Raw genomic sequence first — 21,262 nt, forward strand, 5'->3', positions numbered from 1 at the left:
AATGACCAGGAGAAAACCGCTTTTGTTACCGAATGGGGAGTATTTGTCGCCGTAGTCATGATGTTCAGACTTAAAACGGTGCCGGCAACCTTTCAACAAATAATCATGGAGATTTTTTGGAGAATTTATTCCAACATTCATGCAGGTGTTCTTAGACGATTTCGCCGTGTACAACCAGGAAGGGGAACACCTCCAATACCTCCGACTATGTCTTGAGAAATGTAGTGTTTACGGGTTAAGCCTTAACCCGGCGAAATGCATGTTCGGTGTGTCAAGCGGTGCACTACTAGGCCACATCGTTAGCAAGGACGGCATTGCAGTAGACCCGGACAAGGTCAAAGAAATTTTGGAGGCACCGACACCCACCACGGCGAAAGCATTGAGTTGGTTCCTAGGACAAATGTGGTGGCATAGCTGGATGCTCTGGTATCTAGCAGACCTGGCCACACCATTGCATGTTGTGGTGCACCGGACACCGTTTCAATGGACGGACATAGAAGAGAAGGCTTACCGAGCATTAAAAGTACTACTATCACAAGCACCGGTGGTGCAACCTCCGGATTGGTCTAATGAATTCCACGTATTCGTAGACGCGTTCGACATAGCAATAGGGAGTGCATTAATGCAGCTTACCGAACCCAAGTGGTACAGACCCATGTATTATGCCAGTCGTAAGCTGTCCCAAGCGTAACGGAATTACTCTACGACGGAAAGAGAAGCCTTGGGCATGATCTATAGCGTCACCAAGTTCCGACACTATTTGTTGGGGAGGAAATTTTCCTTTCATGTAGATCATTCGGCACTACTTTACTTGGTCTCGAAAGCATCACTCACGGGTAAGTTGGCCCAATGGACGCTATTATTACAGGAATTTGAGTTAGAGATATTTCACCGGCCAGGCATACAACATGCAGTTGCAGATTATTTGAGTCGGCTAGACTCCGGAGAAGCCGATGACGGAGTCGCAGATGAATTTCCGAATGCAGACTTGTTTAGGGTCATAGCCGAAATGACAACAGATGGTACGATCACCGAGGAGGACAAGTGGTTCACTAACATGCACCAATTCCTGAGCACTGGATTACCTCCAAAGGAGATGAACAAAGACGAGCGGAAAGATTAGCAGTACAAAGCTGACACTTCTGCCTACTACAAGACACACTGTACCATAAAGGCACAGATGGCATATGGCGGCGCGCGGTGTGCAACGACGAAAAAGACCAAATACTGCGCAAAGCACATTGTGGCATTGCTAGAGGGCATTACGCTGGGGACGCTATGACAAGGAAAATATGGCAGAGTGGCCTATGGTGGCCAACAACATTAAAAGACGTCGTCTGGTATGCTAAAGAATGCGATTTGTGTCAGCGGATGGGCCAACCAACGGAACAGGCAAGAATGCCTCACCAGTTGGTGCTGCCATTGGAACCATTTCAGAAATGGGGGCTAGACTTCGTCGGCCCGTTTAAACCACTAGCAATGAGAACCGGCAACCGATACTTGATTGTCGCTACAGACTACTACACCAAGTGGGTGGAGGCCAAAGCACTACGTGACAACACCGCGACATCCACGGCAAAGTTTTTATATTAATATATCTGGTGCCGGTATGGATGTCCGATTGAGCTAATCAACGATCAAGGGGGGCATTTCCTAGGACAAGTGGTGGAAAGCTTGATGACATTCTATGCGGTGGTGCACAATCGAAGCACTCTGTATTATCCGCAAGCCAACGGATTAGCCGAATCCACAAATAAGACACTACAAAACATCCTCTAGAAAATCGTCAATGAGAACTGGACGGATTGGGATACAAAGCTACACTGTGCACTCTGGGCCTACTGGACAACATATAAGACAAGTATCGGGACAACGCCTTTCCAATTGGCATTTGGATTGGAAGCGGTAATGTCGATCAAATTCTAGGTTCCCAGTTTGCGGTTACAGGTTAGGGAAAGCTTGAACGAGAAGGAGTCGAAAACCATCCGGCTAGCAGCACTATGCAAACTGGAGGAACACCGGATAGCCAGCCTTATGCACATGGAACTGGAGCAACGGAGAAGGAAAGCGTTCATCGATCGACACCGGAAAGGTAACAAAAAAAGGTTCGGGATTGGCAAGCCAATACTTGTATTCCAAACCAAGATGGGTAAGATGCAGAGGAAGCTACGGTTTCGGTGGACCGGACCATATTGGATTACATGGGAGTTCAACGGTTCTTACCAGCTAGGGACACTCGCCGGCGAAGTTATGGGTAAATGGGTGAATGGGTTTCAACTCAAACCATACTATGGACCCATGCCAAGGAACCCGTTTGAGTAGACAAAGGCTGACACCGCACCAGACACTAGTAAGCACGACGAGACGATAACTGGTCATGCAATCGGCAAGCACAATCCGGAGAAGGGTCCGTTTGGGCCGGATACATATTAACAAGATCGAATTTTAAAATAAAAAAAAATCAAATCAAATTAAATCCAATCAAACCCAAACTATGCGATGGCGAGGAGCGAACGACCACATGCAATGAAAAGGAGGGGTGAACGGGCACTTGGAAAAGCCAAGTAGTGGGCTATTTATAGTGCATTAAAACGCCACCACGTGGCACTTCATTGCCATTATAGTACACGACGTTCGCATACGCAAGAATCAAGAAAGGCGCAAACATGCAGAAAGAAAACCTACACCGCATGGAGGCCTTCTCATTTCGTGAACAAAGAATTGCAAACGCACATAGGCGATTGAAGATAATCAGATGCGAGCACCTAGAGCCCCCTAACGCACCTACCTCACCAGCAACCACCGACTCAGAAGGAGAAATGGACTGCATGACGCTCTCTAAGGCAGCCAAGAAGTGGTTAAAGCAACATGGATTGGAAGGATTCTTGAGGATCATGGAGGCACCACCACACAAAGAGGCGGAAAGGGTTGTCAAAGTCATCGACACAGAAGTAATGATCACAGAGGAGGCCATCCGTGCCCTGATGGGCCTACTCGAGGGCGGCATCTTCACCGTCGACAACCCTACCCCAGAGCAGCTCACGAAATACTTCGGTGAGTATTCTCTGGCCAGCAAGGCATATCGCACATAGGGTGGCGAGGATGGCTTATTTCGAGAGATTGCTTGTGTACTGCATGAGTATGGCCATGTGTACCCTCGACCCCCGGCAATGCCTAGGAACAGAGCCGGGTTAATTATCGCCACATATGAAGGTCTACAGGTGGATTGGTTGGTGATGATCGCTGACAGACTGCGCGCGGCCATCGACTCGGTAAGAGGGAAGGATGGAAGGAAAATATGGTAGGCGATGGCGCAATGGCTCACACTGTTAGCACCACTAGTGGAGCGCAACATGGCAAAGAAGCGGGGAAGATCAGCCGAAGGAACCTCCAAAACGGCTTCAAAACAGAAACAGTTATTGGCTGCTAAGGCAACCAAGGGGAAGGAGGCCGACACTGAGAAAACGGCGAACGAGCGACCTAACCAGGCGGCGACGCAGGAGGCAACACTGGCACGGCCAATAAAAATTACATTTCGCCGACCGGATCAATAGGAGCCAGATCCCTTGGCCATGAAAATCAATCTTCGGAAACGGCGGAGGAACCCAACGAGCACCTCCAGCGGCGCCAGAAGAAGAGCACTGCAGACCATGCCGGGCAGCAATCGGGTCCAAAAAAAGGATAGGATGCCGATACCCCGCATTGAGGGCCCAGAGCCAAGGGTGGAAGCGGAACCGGTTCAAACAGAACCGGTCACAAAAGTCCTTGCGCCGCAGGCTCCCCCGACGAGTTAGAGCATGACAAGACCCGTGATTCAAGAGTCGGTGATTCAGTTGTCTACATCACCGGCACTCTAGGACCAACTAGAGTTGGAACGGCCGACTCAGGCACAACCAGAGTCTGCCAAGTGGTACCCAACCAGAGCCAGAGCTGTCAACCACACCAGATCGGACACTGGTAAGCGTAGAAATCGGCCAACCCTCTGCGCCGACATGGATAGAAGGCACCGACAGCCAATGGCTACGGTGGATCGGTGAGCAAATAGCCGGAGTGGTCCATTATATGGAGGCAGCGGAGAAAACACAAGTGGACCGGTTGCTAACCACAACCGGAGAACTAGAGAAGGCCCGGTCAAGGATCCGGAGCTTGGAACGAGAAGTGGAAATAGCCAAGGAAGAATTGGCTAAGAAGGTCATCACAGGACCCCAAGAACAGGAATCGGTGGCTCCGGTACATGTACAGAATAATGAAACACCGGCAATTGTACATAATAATACGACCCTGATGTTGGGAACAAACTCGAATATAATTACAGCGCAAGCACAAGAGCTTGTCGTTCTCAAAGAAGACCTGGCTGCACAAGAAGCATTACGGGCTAGGGAAAGAGAATTAAAAATGACGGCGGAGGAGGAACAACGGAAGACTACTAACAATCTCCGACGAGCAGAAGAAAGTTTGCGGAAGGGACACCAAGCCTATGACCGGCTTAAGGAAGAGAAAGAAAAAGTGCTGCAAGAGAAGGATAAACTCTGAAGGATGGCGGAAACGGAGATCGAGAGTCTCAAAGAAGAGCTTCGGCAGCAAAAGGATAGGGAAGACCGAGCTCGCCGCCAGATCAATCAGAAGCTGAAGCAGAAAACAGAAGAGTTTGACTGCCTGCACTGGGATTATAAACATGTTGAGTCGGAATACAAGAAGCTCATCACCGACAGTGACCGACAGCAGGAGAAGATGTTCAAGCTCCGGAATGAAGTGCAACGAGCGAAGACGGCACTAGCAGAAGAACGGGCTGAGAAGGAAACCATATGAGCTAAAGCGGCGCAGGAACGCATGGAACTCCAGATGCAACATCAGGCGGAAACGGAACACGCTACCATGGTCTTACAAAGAGTGCAGACAACATATCAGAATCAACTGGTGTGCTACAAGGACCAGGACGTGGTGACGGCGAACCTGATCAAACAGTTGAAAGATGACCGACAGGCCGTTGAAGACAAATCAAAGATGGGGCTGGAGCGGATCCGATGCATTGTACATGCATGGAAGAATCGAACGAAGCGTTTGATTGAAGACAACTCAGTATTATGGTGGTCAAAATGGGCGAAGCATGCTGTCGAGCTACATTTGCTGAGGGCGGACACGGAAAACCGGCAGAAAGAAGGCAATGAGTTCTATAAGTTGGAAAAGGAAGACTTTGTTGCCGTGAAAGATGAATTGGTGGAGAACTTCGTAGCATTGGCTGATGAACAGATAACGGTGGTCCGGCAACTAGTGGCACAACTGGACGATGATCGGCTGGATAACCAAATCCAGTTTGAAAGTTACGAAAAGGAGAGGCTACGGCAAGAGGCGACGAAGAGCACGCCAACAATCAATCTCAGTGATGAAGAGCCATCATCGGAGCAAGGGACGGACAGAGTCAAGGCTGGGACAACCCAATCGGATGTAACTCAGGAGGAGTAGCCAAGGGAGGAAGTGCCACAACAACCACCGGCACCGAGAGCGGCACAACAACCATTGGAGGAGCAACGCCCACAAGAGTTGGAGACCACGCAGCAGCAAGAATCACAACAATAGCCAACGGAGCAGCCGGAGGAGGAGCAACAACAATAGGAGGAGCAGCAGCAATCCGATCAACCTTCCGAAAAACCCTTAGAGCCCCTTGATCAGAGCATTCAGGACATTTTAGATGAGGATTGAAGGCCGAATAGTGGGATTCGACGTACAAGGTACTGTCCCACGGGCGTGCCATGTGTTAGCCAGCCAACAAGGAGTGGAGGACAGTCCAAAATATGAAAAGGCAGAAATAATCAGAAGTTGTTATTAGGATATTAAGTAATTAAGTAGATTTTAGAGAAGTGAACGGACGGACCGGAATCGGTATGCCGATCTGGATCCGAACCGGTTCATATTAGTGTGCCGGTTCATATTAATCACCGGTCTAACTCTATTTCACCGTAACACCCTTTGGTGAAGTGTTTTCTTTAGACACCCTATGTTAGGCTATTGTCCGGCCCTAAGGAGTAACACTAGACTAGCATCTGACGCATCGACAACTTTACGGGTGGAGGTCGAAGCACAAACCGCCATCGCCGTAAAAGCAAAAAGAGCTACGCAGTTAGCCGAGTCTGAGATTGACCGCCTCTACGTGGAACTTCGCCAATCATTAGATAGAGAAAAGGATATCCGGGCAAAAGGATGAAGGGCGGTGAAAGCACTGGAGGATAAGCTCGAGGCGGAGACAATAGCGCATACCCACACAAAAGAAGAAAACAGAAAGCTGCGTGAGGAAGCCCAAAAGACAGAAGCTATTATCACAGGACTCCGAGTGTTATTAGAAAAGAAGAAAGCATGGTACGACGAACAACTCGTGCGGGAATGGGAACTTAGGCATCATGCAGAAGTCCACCTAAACAATGAAATGGGCCGGCTCAAGGAACTACACTTGAAAGAATCCCAAATATGGGCAAAGATGAAGAGCCTCTATGAGGAAGCAGCTACGACCAATAAGCGTAAAATCGAAAACCTCAAGAAAGCCTTGGACGAAGTGTAAACCTGCTCCCAAATGATAATGGATAATGTACGTGTTCTTCTTCAAACAAATCGCGAGCCGGTTACGGCACAGTTGAAAGCAGCGTTGGACAAAGGATGGACCCCGGGGGCTCCACTATATATAAAGAGGTTGTATCACGTGCATTCACGACATCTTTTATAAACCCCTTATATGTATGTTTATTATTATTTTAGAGACCCTTTTGTAAAAAAACAGTTAATAAAAATACCGCTTAGTGCAAATATATATTTTGACAACAACTTATTTTAAATGCCCTTAAATAGAAAACACATGTATGTTCAATATATGTGTGTATGTATATATTGTATTGTATTGCATGTGTTGTATATATTTTATGTATGGGTTATGTGTATGTATGTTCACATGTATGTATTGTATTGCATGTGAATGTACATATGTACTGTATTGTCTTCCATGTTTATATATGCATGTATTGTATTGTATTGCATGTGTTGTATATATTTTATGTATATGGCATGTGTGTGTGTATCTATGTGTTATATGTGCATGTGTGTGCATGTAAGTGTAATGATATGTGCATGTGTGTGCATGTAAGTGTAATGATATATGGGTGTGTGTGTGTGTGTGTGTGTGTGTGTATGTAGGATGTTTGTGTATGTGTGTGCATGTGTTCTGTATATGTGCATGTGTGAACGTGTATTATACATGTCACTACAACAAAATAAGCTAGTAGTGATGCCAAAACACATTGCTATTGGCACTACACATATACCATCATTGTGCAACACCTTTTGAAAAGAGTAAATTTTGTTTTTACTTTTTTTGATAAAAAAAATTCTTCTCTTTATTTCTTTTTAAAAAAATGTGTTTGTATGTATCGATGTATGTTTGTTTGTTTGCATGTATGTTGATGTGGAGCATATGTGTCTTCAAACCATCTTCGAAGAAGGATTGCCATCTAATCACTAAGCATGAAAGGTTGTCTTCATTCCATGCCATCTTCTCTGACATGCCTATGTAACAATGCATATATTGTGGCTTCATGGAAGTGAAAAACAATAGATCTAAAAGAGCATATATATAACAAGAATACTATGTTATGAGATGTTCAAGAATCATTCACAACATTCAACTTGAGCAAGAACTTCATTGGATAAAAATGTTGCAATGCTAGAACAAACACACACTGAGTTTTTCGCTAAGAAAATTTGAGCATTTGAGTCCCTAACTTGTTACAATGCAATCACTCACACACAACACTTTTAATCTATAAAACATATTCTCTCTCACAGCCATATCCATTAATCTCTCTGCAACAAAAACAAAGTAATTAGGCTTTGGAACCCACAAAGCTTTACATCAAGAACATTTAATTTGAAATTTGCAAGAAAAGTAGTGTTGGGTTATCATCAATGTAATTTATATGAACAAGCTTCATGTACATGCCCTTTATCATAGTCCTTATCAAATTTGACATTTGCAAACCTACACACAAAAAATACGTTATTTTACTTTTTTGTCGAGCACCATCATTCAATAAGTTGAAAACCTATACAATAACAATAAGAAACCAAAGGTTAATATGTTGTGCGAATGAAATAACATGATCAAAATGATAGTTGCAAACAAAAGATGTAGAGTAATAATCAAGAAGCATGAATCATTATACCTTCTCCTCTTAAGTAATGCTACAATCTTGATCCCATGCACAATAAGTTCAACTTTTTTGTCCATAATATAATCTGCAACAAACAAAAGATGTAGCGTAATAATCAAGAAGCATCAATCATTATACCTTCACCTCCTAAGTGATCCCGTGCACAATAACATCAACTTATGTGGTCCATAATATAATATGCAACCCATAACTATGTATGTATATATATTTATAATAGTGTATGGATGCATGCCTTGTGGTTTTCCTGTTACTATATTTGCCTCGATTACCTCCCTTTTCTCCAAGCCATCAATTCCGGAAGCTTGAATTAACAAAGCCTACTTCCATATAGTTTCAAAGTAAACTCCAACATTGCAAGAGCTATTCAAGGTCAAGACAGTCATATATGTCATTTCTTGCCCAAATATACACATGCTTCAATCTCTTCCATTGTTCCTATCCTATCGTGCCACCTTGAATAACAAAGAAATTTGGAAACGAAACAAGAGAATGGAACTTCATGTTTGGGTCAGCAGATTAAGAGTATCATTAATATAACACATATCAACAAGATCTACAGCCTTTCCAACAAAGATATCACAAAATAAATTAAGTGTTTTTTATGTGCACCTCAGTGTTGGTCAGTTGAGATTCAAATGGTATGGCATAAGCTCTTTAGAAGTTGTATTGGTCCACCTTCTTTCTTTTTTAGAGCATGGTAGATGTGGATTCGATCTTGCATTCGCACGAAAGCTTGCACAAATCACAACAAACTCTTGTTCGATTATCACTGGAATATCTCGCCTCTATTGTCAATCGCTTCTTGAAGCTACATGAGGTTTCTCAAGACCGAAAGAGTTCATCTTTCATGTGAAATGACAATAGCAAATACACAAAGTAACATGGCAAAAAAAGTATGCAAGAAAATGTTGTAAACGCATGTGTGCATGCATTCATACATGCATACAAACACAACCATGCACATGCATATGCAAATACGCATGCACACATGCACACATGCATACACATACTCATACAAACATAGTTTTAAATTGATATGGTACTAAACTAAGAACCTTCATGTTTGCAATGTACCTTCCCTCATGTTTTCGGCCTCATTATTTCCTACATCCTCCTTCTTCTCCCCTCTTCACCACAAACACTTGATTTATCATAGATCAAGGGACAATATTTCCATAAGACCCTCCAAATGATTTGCTTTTTTGGATATCCTTGCAAAGTAAATTCATAGACAAAAGTTTTTAATACATAATTAACATGATAATATATACAAGGCTATATACAGAAATCAAAGTTAAGTAAAAAGAAACAATAAAAAGAACAATAAAATTTCAGCAAAAGCAAAAGCTGTTATAGTACAATTTCAAGATGCAAGATTATAAAAATCAATTCAGAAAAGAAAACCAAATAATTCTTAAAATCAATGTTTTGTTTACAAAATTAGCAATCCTAAGCATTTCAGGATTATATAGAGAACAATGGAGAAATCAATGTAAAAAACAAAAAACTCTCGCACCTTCTTGTAGCTCGTCTTGCACATCCTTGCTCGCTAGAGGACTACTTCAAAGAGGAGGTCATCATGCTCATGGCGCTCTCTCTCTCTCTATCTCTCTCTCTATCAATTTATAAACAAAAGTTTGTAAAGTTTTCATTTTGTTTACTTCCTCCAATTATGTGAATCCGAGCCACCGCTTGAATACCTTTTATTACTCCACTATAACCACCATTGCGATTGCTACCACCATAGCCACCATTTCCACCACCATTGGTATCATTATAGCCACAGGCACAACCACAAGCACTATCCACCATTTCCTCCATATGATCTCTCCCTGTTATATTCTGAACCACCACTTCCATTGGAGGCACGATAGCCTCCATCACCCCCCACCCGATCTTGCCTGAGCTCAGTCCACAGTAATGTTCCTTCCATCGAGCTCTTTTCCATTCGTCAACTCAATCACACCTGTCATCATTTGCTCATCAGAGAATGTCACAAAGCCAAAGCCTCGTGATCGTCCTGTTTCATGGTCATTGATAACCTTGGAGTTGACAACTTCGCCGAAGTATCCTGCGATCATCGGTGGTCCATGCGAGACCTCCAATGAAGCAGCGATACTTGAGATCTACAACGGCCATGGAAGCTTTGAGATGGGGAGGGGGGTGAAAGAGGAGACAAAGAGTCTCTCTCTCTCTCTCTCTCTCTCTCTCTCTCTCCTTTTTCCCCCCAATTTTTACTAAAACACATCACATATATAATCTCCCCCCCCTTTCTTCCCCCATTTTTTTAAAACAATTAGCATCCCTTTGAGAGCCGTTTTAAAAAGAGTGTTCTATTGTGTGTATGTATCTTCTATACATGTGCATGTTTATGTATGTGGATATGTATATTTGTGTGTGTGTGTGTTATGCTCTATACATGTGCATACGTATGTATTGTACTCCATGTAGGGTAAAAGCATGCGAGTGGAAACACTATTATAGTTAATTAGCTACTAAAATGGCCATAGCTAATTAGCTATTTGTTTAGCTAGTCTTTTTTGTGGGAAAATCAAATATTTGAAAAACTAATTTCTGAAAAAACTCAAATATTTGAACTTCTGTTTCAGACGTAGTGGAACTTGGGGAATAACACCATCATCTAAGGTCAACTTCAATGTCATCAATTACCTGTTTAGCCTAAGTTTGATTTTGAACGCAGATGGAGTACTCAGAGCACGAACGCAGACGTAGCTCCCGCAACAGCAGAAAATCGACATTGCAAATTGAGAGCTACAATACAGAACCCGCTCGATCATCGTCCAGGTATGTTTCAGTTACAGAAACCCCAAACATTTGTTTTTTCTTTTTGACTACTGTCTAAACTTTGGTGCCGATTCATATTTCCCCAAAATCGAATAGGGCGAAGTCCTTGGAGTCCCATACAAGGATGTCTCACAGATCGGGGAGTAGCAGCAGGTGTGTTTATATTACTTTTTTTGTGTTTAATCATGTCTTTAGTGATGCTTGGGGTTTCTGATTGAAATTTCTGATTAGGGTTTTTGTTTATAAATTTATGATTAGAATTTATGATTAGGGTTTGTGATTGAAATTTCTGATTAGGGTTTCTGATTGAAATTTTTGATTATAAATTTTTTATTAGAATTTTTGAATAGGGTTTCTGGTTACAAATTTTGATTATAGATTAGAATTTCTGAATAGGGTTTTTGTTTATAAATTTCTGTTTAGGATTTCTGATTAGGGTTTGTGATTGAAATTTCTGATTAGGGTTTCTGATTGAAATTTCTGATTAGGGTTTTTGATTATAAATTTCTGATTAGAATTTCTAAATAGGGTTTCTGGTTACAAACTTCTGATTATAGATTTTGATTAGGGTTTCTGATTTCAAACTTCTGATTACAAATTTTGATTAGGGTTTTCGATTTCAAATTTCTGAATACAAATTATGATTAGGGTTTCTGATTTGCTAAGTTAAAGATTTTGCACTATTTATGTTGTTGTTGATTGGGGTTTCTGATTCTGACATATTCTGATTTTGCACTATTTCTGATTTCTGAAATGATATTTCAGATGGCTTGTTCCTCCGTATCCGAGAGTGCTAAACTTCGCAAAATTTTGCGAGACAAAGGAGGACTTCCACAACACCTATGGTCTGTCACTCGGGGGTGTTGACCCTGCTGTCCTAAGTGATAAATTGATCAGTGATGTAGACTGGATGACAGTATATACAGTGCCTAGAGTCAAAGGCAAGGTCAAGCTGAAGCATGTACGAGCCAACTTGTACGATGACTGCATGAGGCTGCACCAGAAAGTTCATCAGGAGATCCTAGTCAACAATGAGTTGTTAGTTTCATTTGCTAGAGCATTTGCATATGAGTACTGCAAAACAACGAAGGAATCCAGAGACCCTGAAATGTATAGGGTAGCTTGGGCAGTCTATGGTGAGGCATCGGTAAAAAGATGCCGAAAGATGGGGACCTTGGCACAAAAAATAGACAAATTTTGGAGCATGGCAGTTGTTGATGCAACTTCCGACTCCCAGCAAGACCGGGGGCATACACCACACCGACACCCAAGGAAAGCCAATGTCGATGATACAGGTGAGACATTGGTTAGCTATATGCTAAAATATGTCCATGAAGCCTGTGAGACATTGGCATTTTTTAAGACTGATTTAGAGAAAGCCACAATGGCTTCTGCAATGGAGAGCAAAGTTACTTCGGTTGTTACAACGATTAGAAATAAGATTCAAGTAACTATTGTTTTGCTGGTATGTGATTGTGTTATAAATAACTTTAAGGGTAAAATGTGCTAATCAAGCATTATCTGGAATAGGTTGTGCAACAGGAGCTTGAATTAGAGGGGCCACTGGATCCCCAGCGTAAAATACAACTGCAAATAGAGATCCAGGTTCTTTCAATGAACCTAGACCTTCTAAGTGTAAATATTGTTGCAGATTACAATTTGGATAAGCTTCAAGTAAGTTAACGATTCCTGAGCAAAGTTGGTGTATCTTTCAACAACAGGAATAATTAATCGGTAAATTTCACTGTTGCGTTGAAGGAACAATACATTCATCAAGAACAGGTAGTTAGCTGCCTTAAGAAGCAGCTACATTTTGTGGAGTGAATGGTAAGGACCAGATAGGATTTGGACCTGAACATTCTTGCTCCCTTACCAAATTAAGGAGAACCAGAAAATGATTTATTGATAGTTCAAGCACGTTGCATCGCTTACGGGTTAGGTGTGGAGGACAAAACTTCGTCTTTGTTCGTTCACCTACAACCATGCAACCACACATACCATCTGCTTTGTTTTCAACATGCCTGTCAAATTGCTGCATTCTGTTTGGGAGATTGCAGTATAGCTCTACCAAATGAGTGGAGAAAACTAACAGGTATACCATACTATAGCTAATAACCTTAGTCTTTTCTAATTAGCTAAGCCATAAAAAGTATGGAAACTATTTTGCTGCTATTGTTGTAGCTAATTAGCTACTACCATAGTTGATTAAAGCAGCTAATAGCTATCCTATTAGTTAATTAGCTACTGCCATAGTTTACTACAGTAGTTAATTAGCTAAGTGGCAGCTAGTTAGCTACTAGCTAATTAGCTATCCTACTTGCAACTAATTAGCTACTGGCAGCTAGTTAGCTACTCATAGCTAATTAGCTAGCACCATAGTTGTGTAAAGTAGCTAATTAGCTACTGGCAACTAATTAGCTATCCTACTAGCTAATTAGCTACTGGCAACTAATTAGCTATCCTACTAGCTAATTAGCTATCCTACTAGCTAATTAGTTACTGCCATAGTTGTGTAAAGTAGCTAATAAGCTATCCTAGCAACTAATTAGCTATTGGGAGCTAATTAGCTATCCTAGTAGTTAATTAACTATGGTACTAGCTAATTAGCTAGTACCATAGTTGTGTAAAAAAGCTAGCTAGCTATCCTGCTAGCTAATTAGCTATCCTAGTAGTTAATTGTTGAGAGACAAGCTCAACATCGGCCGGATCGGCTGAAGAAGCCGAGGACCGGATCGGTTGGGACCGATCGGTTAGGCCGAGTGCGTAAACCGGGAGGTCGTTAGGAAAGATATTCCGTGAGGAATATATTTGGGAGTTAGTGTAGGAGCTCTTGATGAGCATTGAAGTACTGTCAGTACTTCGGTTAGTCCTTCTAGGACTTGTATAAAAGTGTTCACTGAGCACGTCTTATGTACAAACTGAGTATTATTGTTGAATATATTTTTTGTGTCTTCTCTCTCACTCTCTCTGTCTCTCCTGCGTATACCGTGTAAGCCCAAGCTCTCCATTGAACCAAAGTTTCCTTCCTTCTGTTCGTTCTTCATACCTGCTTCCGCACGTTACTTTTTACATGGTATCAGAGTGCGAGGGTTGAGAACCTCTCTGCAGCCGACACAGCTTGACGAAGAAGAACAAGAAGAACGATGGATAGAGGCATCGCGAGCTCGCTTCCATCAGAGAAGCTCGACAGAACCAACTACGCGTCTTGGTCCTACAAGATGCACCAATACCTACTCGGACACGGTTACTGGAGTTATGTCGAAGGAGCTAATGACGTGGCACCCGAATCGACACACAGAGACTTCCCGTCGTGGGAGCAATCAGCGAGCAGGGTATTATACTGCTTCGCGTCGTGTGTGGGCGAACAGCTATTGAGCTATGTTCGGGATGCAAAGACGTCGAAGGGTACGTGGGAAAATCTGAAGAAGATTTTCGCCGCGAGCACCACAACTAGGAAGCTTCAGCTCCGACAGGAGTTGAGCAACCTACGACAACACGATTTGTCGGTGGCGGACTATACCTCGAAGATCAAGGATATCTGTGACTCCCTCGCCTCCATAGAGGTGAACATCGAGGAGAGCGAGATGGTCTAGATTTGTCTCGGAGGTTTGGCGTCGAAGTTCGGAGCGTTCCGAACGGCTGTGTGTACCCAGGAGAATACGCCGTCCTTTTTCGACTTATAGTCGATGCTCCTGGTAGAGGAGAACCACGCGAGTGCGTCTACAAGCACGCACGCCGACAGCAGAATGCTGTACATGGAGGGAGATAGGCCTTGTGGATGTGAAGGACGAGGCGAGTCGGGGCGCAATGAAGGCGGCCGACGAGATCAAGGAAGAAGGCACCGAAGTGATGCCAACAGCAACTCCGGACCCTCCAGAAACAGGGGGAGTTGAAGCGATGAGAACCGGCAAGGGAAGGCAATCGCGGAGTGTTGGTACTGTGGCAAGAAAGGCCACAAGGAAAGTGAGTGCTGGAAGAAGCGCGCCGATTCGGAGAGAAATGGCTCCGGACATACCCACAAGGGAAATTGGCAGCGATCGCACTACGCCAAAGACTCCGGGAGAGCTGGAGAAGGGTCTGTCTTCGTGACGAGACACGAAGCAAACTCAATGAAACAGAGCACCCCGAGATCGGACGAGGTGTGGTATGTAGACTCCGGCGCGTCAAACCACATGACGAGCCATAAGGAGTGGTTCTCGTACCTTGAAAAACCGATACAACCTGGAGTAGTCGCAACAGGAGATGACACTCCGCATCCGATCGCGAATGTCGGAGAAGTTCCCCTTAGCCATGTCGGGCAAAAAGGGAAGCTCATGAACGTGCTGCACGTTCCGACAATCACGAAAAACTTGGTCTCGGTCGGACAGATCGTCGACCAAGGGATGGAGGTTCGGTTTACACACCTCGAGTGCTTCATTGAGGAAGAAGGCCGTGTGATTGCGCAAGGGCGCAAAGACGGGAGGATGTTCATCCTCGACTCCACTAACGGCAGCACCGTAATGTTCGCAAAGGGACAAAAGACCGAGTCGGACATCGACTTGTGGCACAAGCGGATAGGCCACGTCAACCACCAACGGCTTCAAGATCTGCAATCGAAATAGGTAGTATTCGGATTACCCAAATTTAGTGGCCGAAAGGCACAAATTTGTGAAGCCTGCCAGCTCGGGAAGCAACACCGACTTCCTTTCCCCAACGAGCGAAGTCAGAGCTGGAATAAGCTTGACCTTATATGGGGGCCGGCACAAAACGTTAGTCTTGGCGGGAGCCGATATTTCATCTCCTTCATCGACGACCACACGCGACACACGTGGATCTACCTCATTGAGAGGAAGAGCAAAGTCTTCGACTGTTTCCGGGACCTCAAAGGGTTCGTGGAAACGGAAACGGGACGAAAGATCAAGTGTCTGCGGTCGGATGGCGTGAAAGAGTACTTTTCCGGTCAATTCAACGATTATCTACAACAAATGGGAATTCGGTGCGAATTCAGTTGTAGATACACGCCAGAGCAGAACGGCGTGGCCGAGAGGAAGAATTGGTCAGTTGTGGAAGCGGCACAGGCAATGCTGGAGGAGAAGAGCTTGCCCAAGTTCTACTGGGCCGAGGCGGTAAGGACCGCAGTATACATCCAGAACCGGATCGGAGACAAAGTGTCGGCGCACGAGCTATATTTCGGAACGAAGCCGAACTTGCGACACTTGAGGGTGTTCGGTAGCATTGCGTATGTGCATGTATCGAAGGAGAAAAGGAGGAAGCTGGACGCAAAGGCCGAGAAATGCATCTTAGTCGGTTACTCGGACGAGCAGAAGGGTTATAAGTGCTATAACCCTCGCACCAAACAAGCGGGTGTCAGCCGCGACGTTGTGTTTGAGGAGTCCGCGTCCTGGTACCTGCCCCCGACTACGAACCTCGACTCCAATCCGAGCTCTGACGATGAGGTCAGCGAGGCCGAGATGCCTCCGGATGAGCCCGAAATCGAGACCCGCGAAGAGAGTCCGATTTCACTCCGGTTAAGTGGACCGATTGGACGACTGAGTCGGTACGACCAGTCCGATGAAGAGCCGGCGAGTAGTGGAAACTCGGTCGTGCATTCCCCGCGCAGGAAGCTAAGGAGACGGCTCATGCGCGAAGAGAAAGAGAAGAAGGTGTCGGATTCCGGCACTGAAAGGAACGAGTCAAACCGACGCGAGTCCGACTCCGAGGGAACTGGTGACGGGTCTTTAAAGGTGAAGACCACATCGACCGAGAAGGCCTCGACATCGGCTAATGTGAGATTACGCTGATCTACCCGCCAGAAGAATCTTGTTTTGCGGTTCGGATACAATGAGTACATGGCGCATCATTATGCGTACATGACCCGTGTAGCGGAAGTGCGTGAGCCGGAGAGCTACGCAGAAGCAGCTAAAGACACGAATTGGCGTGCCGCGATGGAAGAAGAGATGCACGCATTGGCGAAGAACGAAACCTGGGACCTGGTTGACGCACCGAAGGGTGTGAAGCCAATCGGGTGTAGATGGGTGTACAAAGTCAAGTACAACACCGATGGCTCGGTCAACCGGTACAAGGCTCGGCTAGTGGCAAAGGGCTACGCGCAGAAACACGGCATCGACTATGATGAGACGTTTGCGCCGGTCGCGAAAATGATGACCGTCCGTGTTGTGCTCGTAGTAGCTGCGGCGAAGGGGTGGCACTTACATCAAATGGATGTAAAGAATGCGTTCCTGCAAGGTGACCTTGAGGAACAGGTGTACATGGTACAGCCCCCCGGATTTCACTCCGGAACGAACTCCTCGGCAGTATGCCGACTGAAGAAGTCCCTCTACGGATTGAAACAAGCCCCGCGTGCCTGGAACACAAAGATCACGCAACAACTGCGTCGGATGGGCTTCGTCACGTCAAAATCGGACTCTTCCCTATTCATCCGAAAAGGTCGACTCAGACCGGTTAGTATTTTACTATATGTTGATGACTTGGTCATCACCGACGCCGACCTCGGTGAAATCGACCGCGTGAAGCTCCAACTTGCGGCATTGTTCGACATGAAGGATCTGGGGGACCTTCATTACTTCCTCGGGATCGAAGTGATCCGTACCCCCGAAGGCATATTGATCAGCCAACGTCATTACGTGCTGAGTATGCTCTTCAAACTCGGGATGGCCGACTGTATGTCCGTCTCGACTCCTCTGGACAGAACCGTCAAGCTTCGTCCTGATACGGGAAAGGTATGCGACCCGACGAGGTTCCGACAAATTGTCGGAAGCCTCATATACTTGACCATCACCCGACCCGACCTCAGTTATCCGGTCGAAGTGATTAGTCAGTTCATGGCGCGTCCTACCGAGGAGCACCTTCAGTGTGCGCAACGCGTACTGCGGTACGTAAGCGGCACTAAGGACCGCAGACTGCTATATCGGACTGGTGCAGCCGCGCAATTAGTCGGCTACACCGATGCTGATTGGGCTGGCAATGCCGCCGATCACCGATCCACGTCTGGATACGCGTTCTCCCTCGGGAGTGCCGCGATAGTGTGGAGCAGTAAGAAGTAGCCGACAATTGCACTATCGAGCACCGAAGCTGAGTACCGAGGAGCGGCTGTCGCGACATGCGAAGCCATATGGTTGAAGTGGCTACTTAAGGACCTGCAAGAGGAAGTGTCAGACCCAACGACGATCTACTGCGACAACCTCAGCAACATCCAACTCACGAAGAACCCCGTCTTCCACACACGGACCAAGCACATTGAGTTGCACTACCATTTCGTCCGTGAGCGTGTCCTTTCCGGTGAAGTCGAACTTCAGTACGTTCCGACAGATCGGTAGACTGCCGACATCTTCACTAAGCCCCTTGGTCTGGACAAGTTGCGGCAATTCTCCGGTGCGCTCGGATTGCGTCACCTCGATGTGCCAAACTTGAGGGGGAGAACAATCCCGAATGACCAAGCAAGGCAACAGGAAAGGAGCGGAGACCATGACACCAAGTCGGTCGACTCGGTTGTTGACTCGGTTGTCGAGTTCGACTTCGGATCAGTTGAAGAAGCCGAGGGCGGACCCGCGGAAAAGTTCGGAAGAGGACAGAAGGGGAGCAGCCGAAGGAGAGAGCCAAAGCCAACCACGCATGAGGAGGACGACGCCATCGAGGGCGAGAAGACTGAAGACGAGTTGGAGATAGCCAACTCGGATGAGAGCGAAAACCGATTGGAGGAAGCCGAATCGGTTCGGATGTTTGATTCAGACACGTTGAATGAACCGATGCCCATGCGGAAGAAAAGGCAGCAGAAGAAGCATCAACACCGCAACAACAGAAGAGCTGATGAGGGACACATGAGCAGACAAGCCGACCGGAAGGGTCGAAGCGCGCGGAGTCGAACAGGTCGAGGAGCGCGAGCGAGGCAAGAAGCCAGGAGGAACCGGTGCTGTGAAGATCCCGAAGAGCCTCAAGTTGAGCTTGAGGGGGGGTGTTGAGAGACAAGCTCAACATCGGTCGGATCGGCTGAAGAAGCCGAGGACCGGATCGGTTGGGACCGATCGGTTAGGCCGAGTGCGTAAACCGGGAGGTCGTTAGGAAAGATATTCCGTGAGGAATATATTTGGGAGTTAGTGTAGGAGCTCTTGATGAGCATTGAAGTACTGTCAGTACTTTGGTTAGTCCTTCTAGGACTTGCATAAAAGTGTTCACTGAGCACGTCTTATGTACAGACTAAGTATTATTGTTGAATATATTTTTTGTGTCTTCTCTCTCACTCTCTCTGTCTCTCCTGCGTATACCGTGTAAGCCCAAGCTCTCCATTGAACCTGAGTTTCCTTCCTTCTGTTCGGTCTTCATACCTGCTTCCGCACGTTACTTTTTACAGTTAGCTATCCTACTAGTTGTGTAATCCTAGTAGTTAATTAGCTATCCTAGTAGCTAATTAGCTACTAGGATAGCTAATTAGCTAGTAGGATAGCTAATTAACTACTAGGATAGCTACTAATTAGCTATCCTAGTAGCTAATTAGCTATCCTAGCTACTACCATAGTTAACACCGGGTCATTTGAAACAGGTAATATGTCGCATTCTCTTTTTCATATCTTAGTGAGATGTTAAAAAATGCCTTATTTAAGCAGAATTTCAACAAGGCACAACGCATGTGTATGTGGTTTATGAAAACATAGCGAAAAAAAGAACTAACTAATATCACGTCAACAAAATCATCCGATGTATATTCTATCTACCATGTTTTTGTCCAAATCTTAGACAAGGGTGTATTTGTCAACACAAGTATAATAGTAACACGGGTCCTTGTGCATATTCTAAAAAGCATGCCCCATTGAATAAGTGACTTCTTCTAATTATGTGTGTATATTTAAATATAATACATCTTAAAGCAAATTGTGAACCTTGCAATTAAGAGATACTACTATGTCAAGAGAAAATTTCCATTGACACGTGATACATGACACTGTCAATGTATAAATAAACTAGTCTACAATAACATTCCAATCATATGAGTAAATGATAGAGTATAAACTTATCTCCGATATACCCCAAATGATAAAGGAGAGTTTAGATAACATGTACACATACAAGTATACTTAATTTCTAAGTTCAATGATTGTTACATGAAAATTATAAGTAAGCTCAACTTATATATTACGTCAAAATTTAACAATTCATATTGTTCAAAATTTACAATAAGCCATAACCAATCAATCGAATAATAAGTCTGGTAAAGCCGTCTACTCAGGATTAGCTCTTTTATCAGGATTGACCTCATTGGCTTCGTCAATACGCTAAGTTGAATTGTTAGTATGTTCAGACTCTGAAACGTCTTCTAATTCAACAAGTTGCCCTGCGTCTTCATCTATAGTTCCACAAGTTTTCTAAAAGTCATCTGGAACATCTAAGTTTTATTGATATGCTTTGCCCCAACTTCTTGGTCTTGATCAGGACAACCCCAGATACCTTGGATCCTCATTTTGATGACATTAACTTGCTCAAGGTCCTTCTCTAATGCAACAGAGTTCCTGATAATCTTTAAGGCGTATGTTTTAGTAGTACATGACAGTAGAATGAAATTGCACAGGTAACATCAAACTGAAGAATAGAATATAACGTTAATCTAAATTGATGTAAGTTTTATATTATATACCAGTGTCAGAAAACTAATCTAAAACCCATTGAAAATTTGAAACAATAAAATTTGAAAAAATAAAAAATCTTGGATTTTTAATTGGAATCCAATGCGATGCCCTAGATTTCAATTGAAAATCCAAGTTTTTTTTTTTTGGTAATTTTAAAAAAAATTTCCATTAAAAAATAAAAAATGGATTTTCAGCTAAAATACTATGCACTACATTATATTTTAGTATATATAGCTAGAATCTAATGCAATGCGTTGGATTAGAGTCGAAAATCCATTTTTCTTTTTTCTTTTTCCAATGTTATTTATTTATTTATTTTCCATATAAAAAAATAATAAACGGCTTTTCAACTGAAATCCGATACACTACATCAGATCATAGTCTATACAGCTAGACATTGATGCATTGCATCAGATTTTAGCTGGCACTCCTCTTTCTTTTCAATTGTTTTTCATTTTTTCAAAAAATAAATAAAAATATATTAAAAAAGTGGATTTCCAACTGAAATCTAATGCACTACATCGAATTTCAATTAAAAATCCAAATTTCTTTTAGGTTTTTCATAAAACAATGAGATAATAAAAAAATATTACATTTTCAACAAAATCTGAACCATTGAGTCGGATT

At 44.1% G+C, this 21,262-nt stretch overlaps 1 protein-coding gene across 1 annotated transcript; it reads right to left on the bottom strand.

The window, feature by feature from the left end:
* Nucleotides 1-10,093: 10,093 nt before the first annotated feature.
* Nucleotides 10,094-10,408, bottom strand: LOC147860220 (glycine-rich RNA-binding protein GRP1A-like). The gene is given in 2 exon segments (XM_087324856.1): nucleotides 10,094-10,280; nucleotides 10,282-10,408. Coding segments are annotated over 2 exon segments (258 nt in total). The 5' UTR covers nucleotides 10,353-10,408.
* Nucleotides 10,409-21,262: the final 10,854 nt, after the last annotated feature.

This window comes from Azolla caroliniana, unplaced genomic scaffold, assembly GCF_043228905.1.
Source record: "Azolla caroliniana isolate FFs.n. ecotype wild unplaced genomic scaffold, voAzoCaro1.0.p SCAF_9, whole genome shotgun sequence".
Taxonomy (NCBI): domain Eukaryota; kingdom Viridiplantae; phylum Streptophyta; class Polypodiopsida; order Salviniales; family Salviniaceae; genus Azolla; species Azolla caroliniana.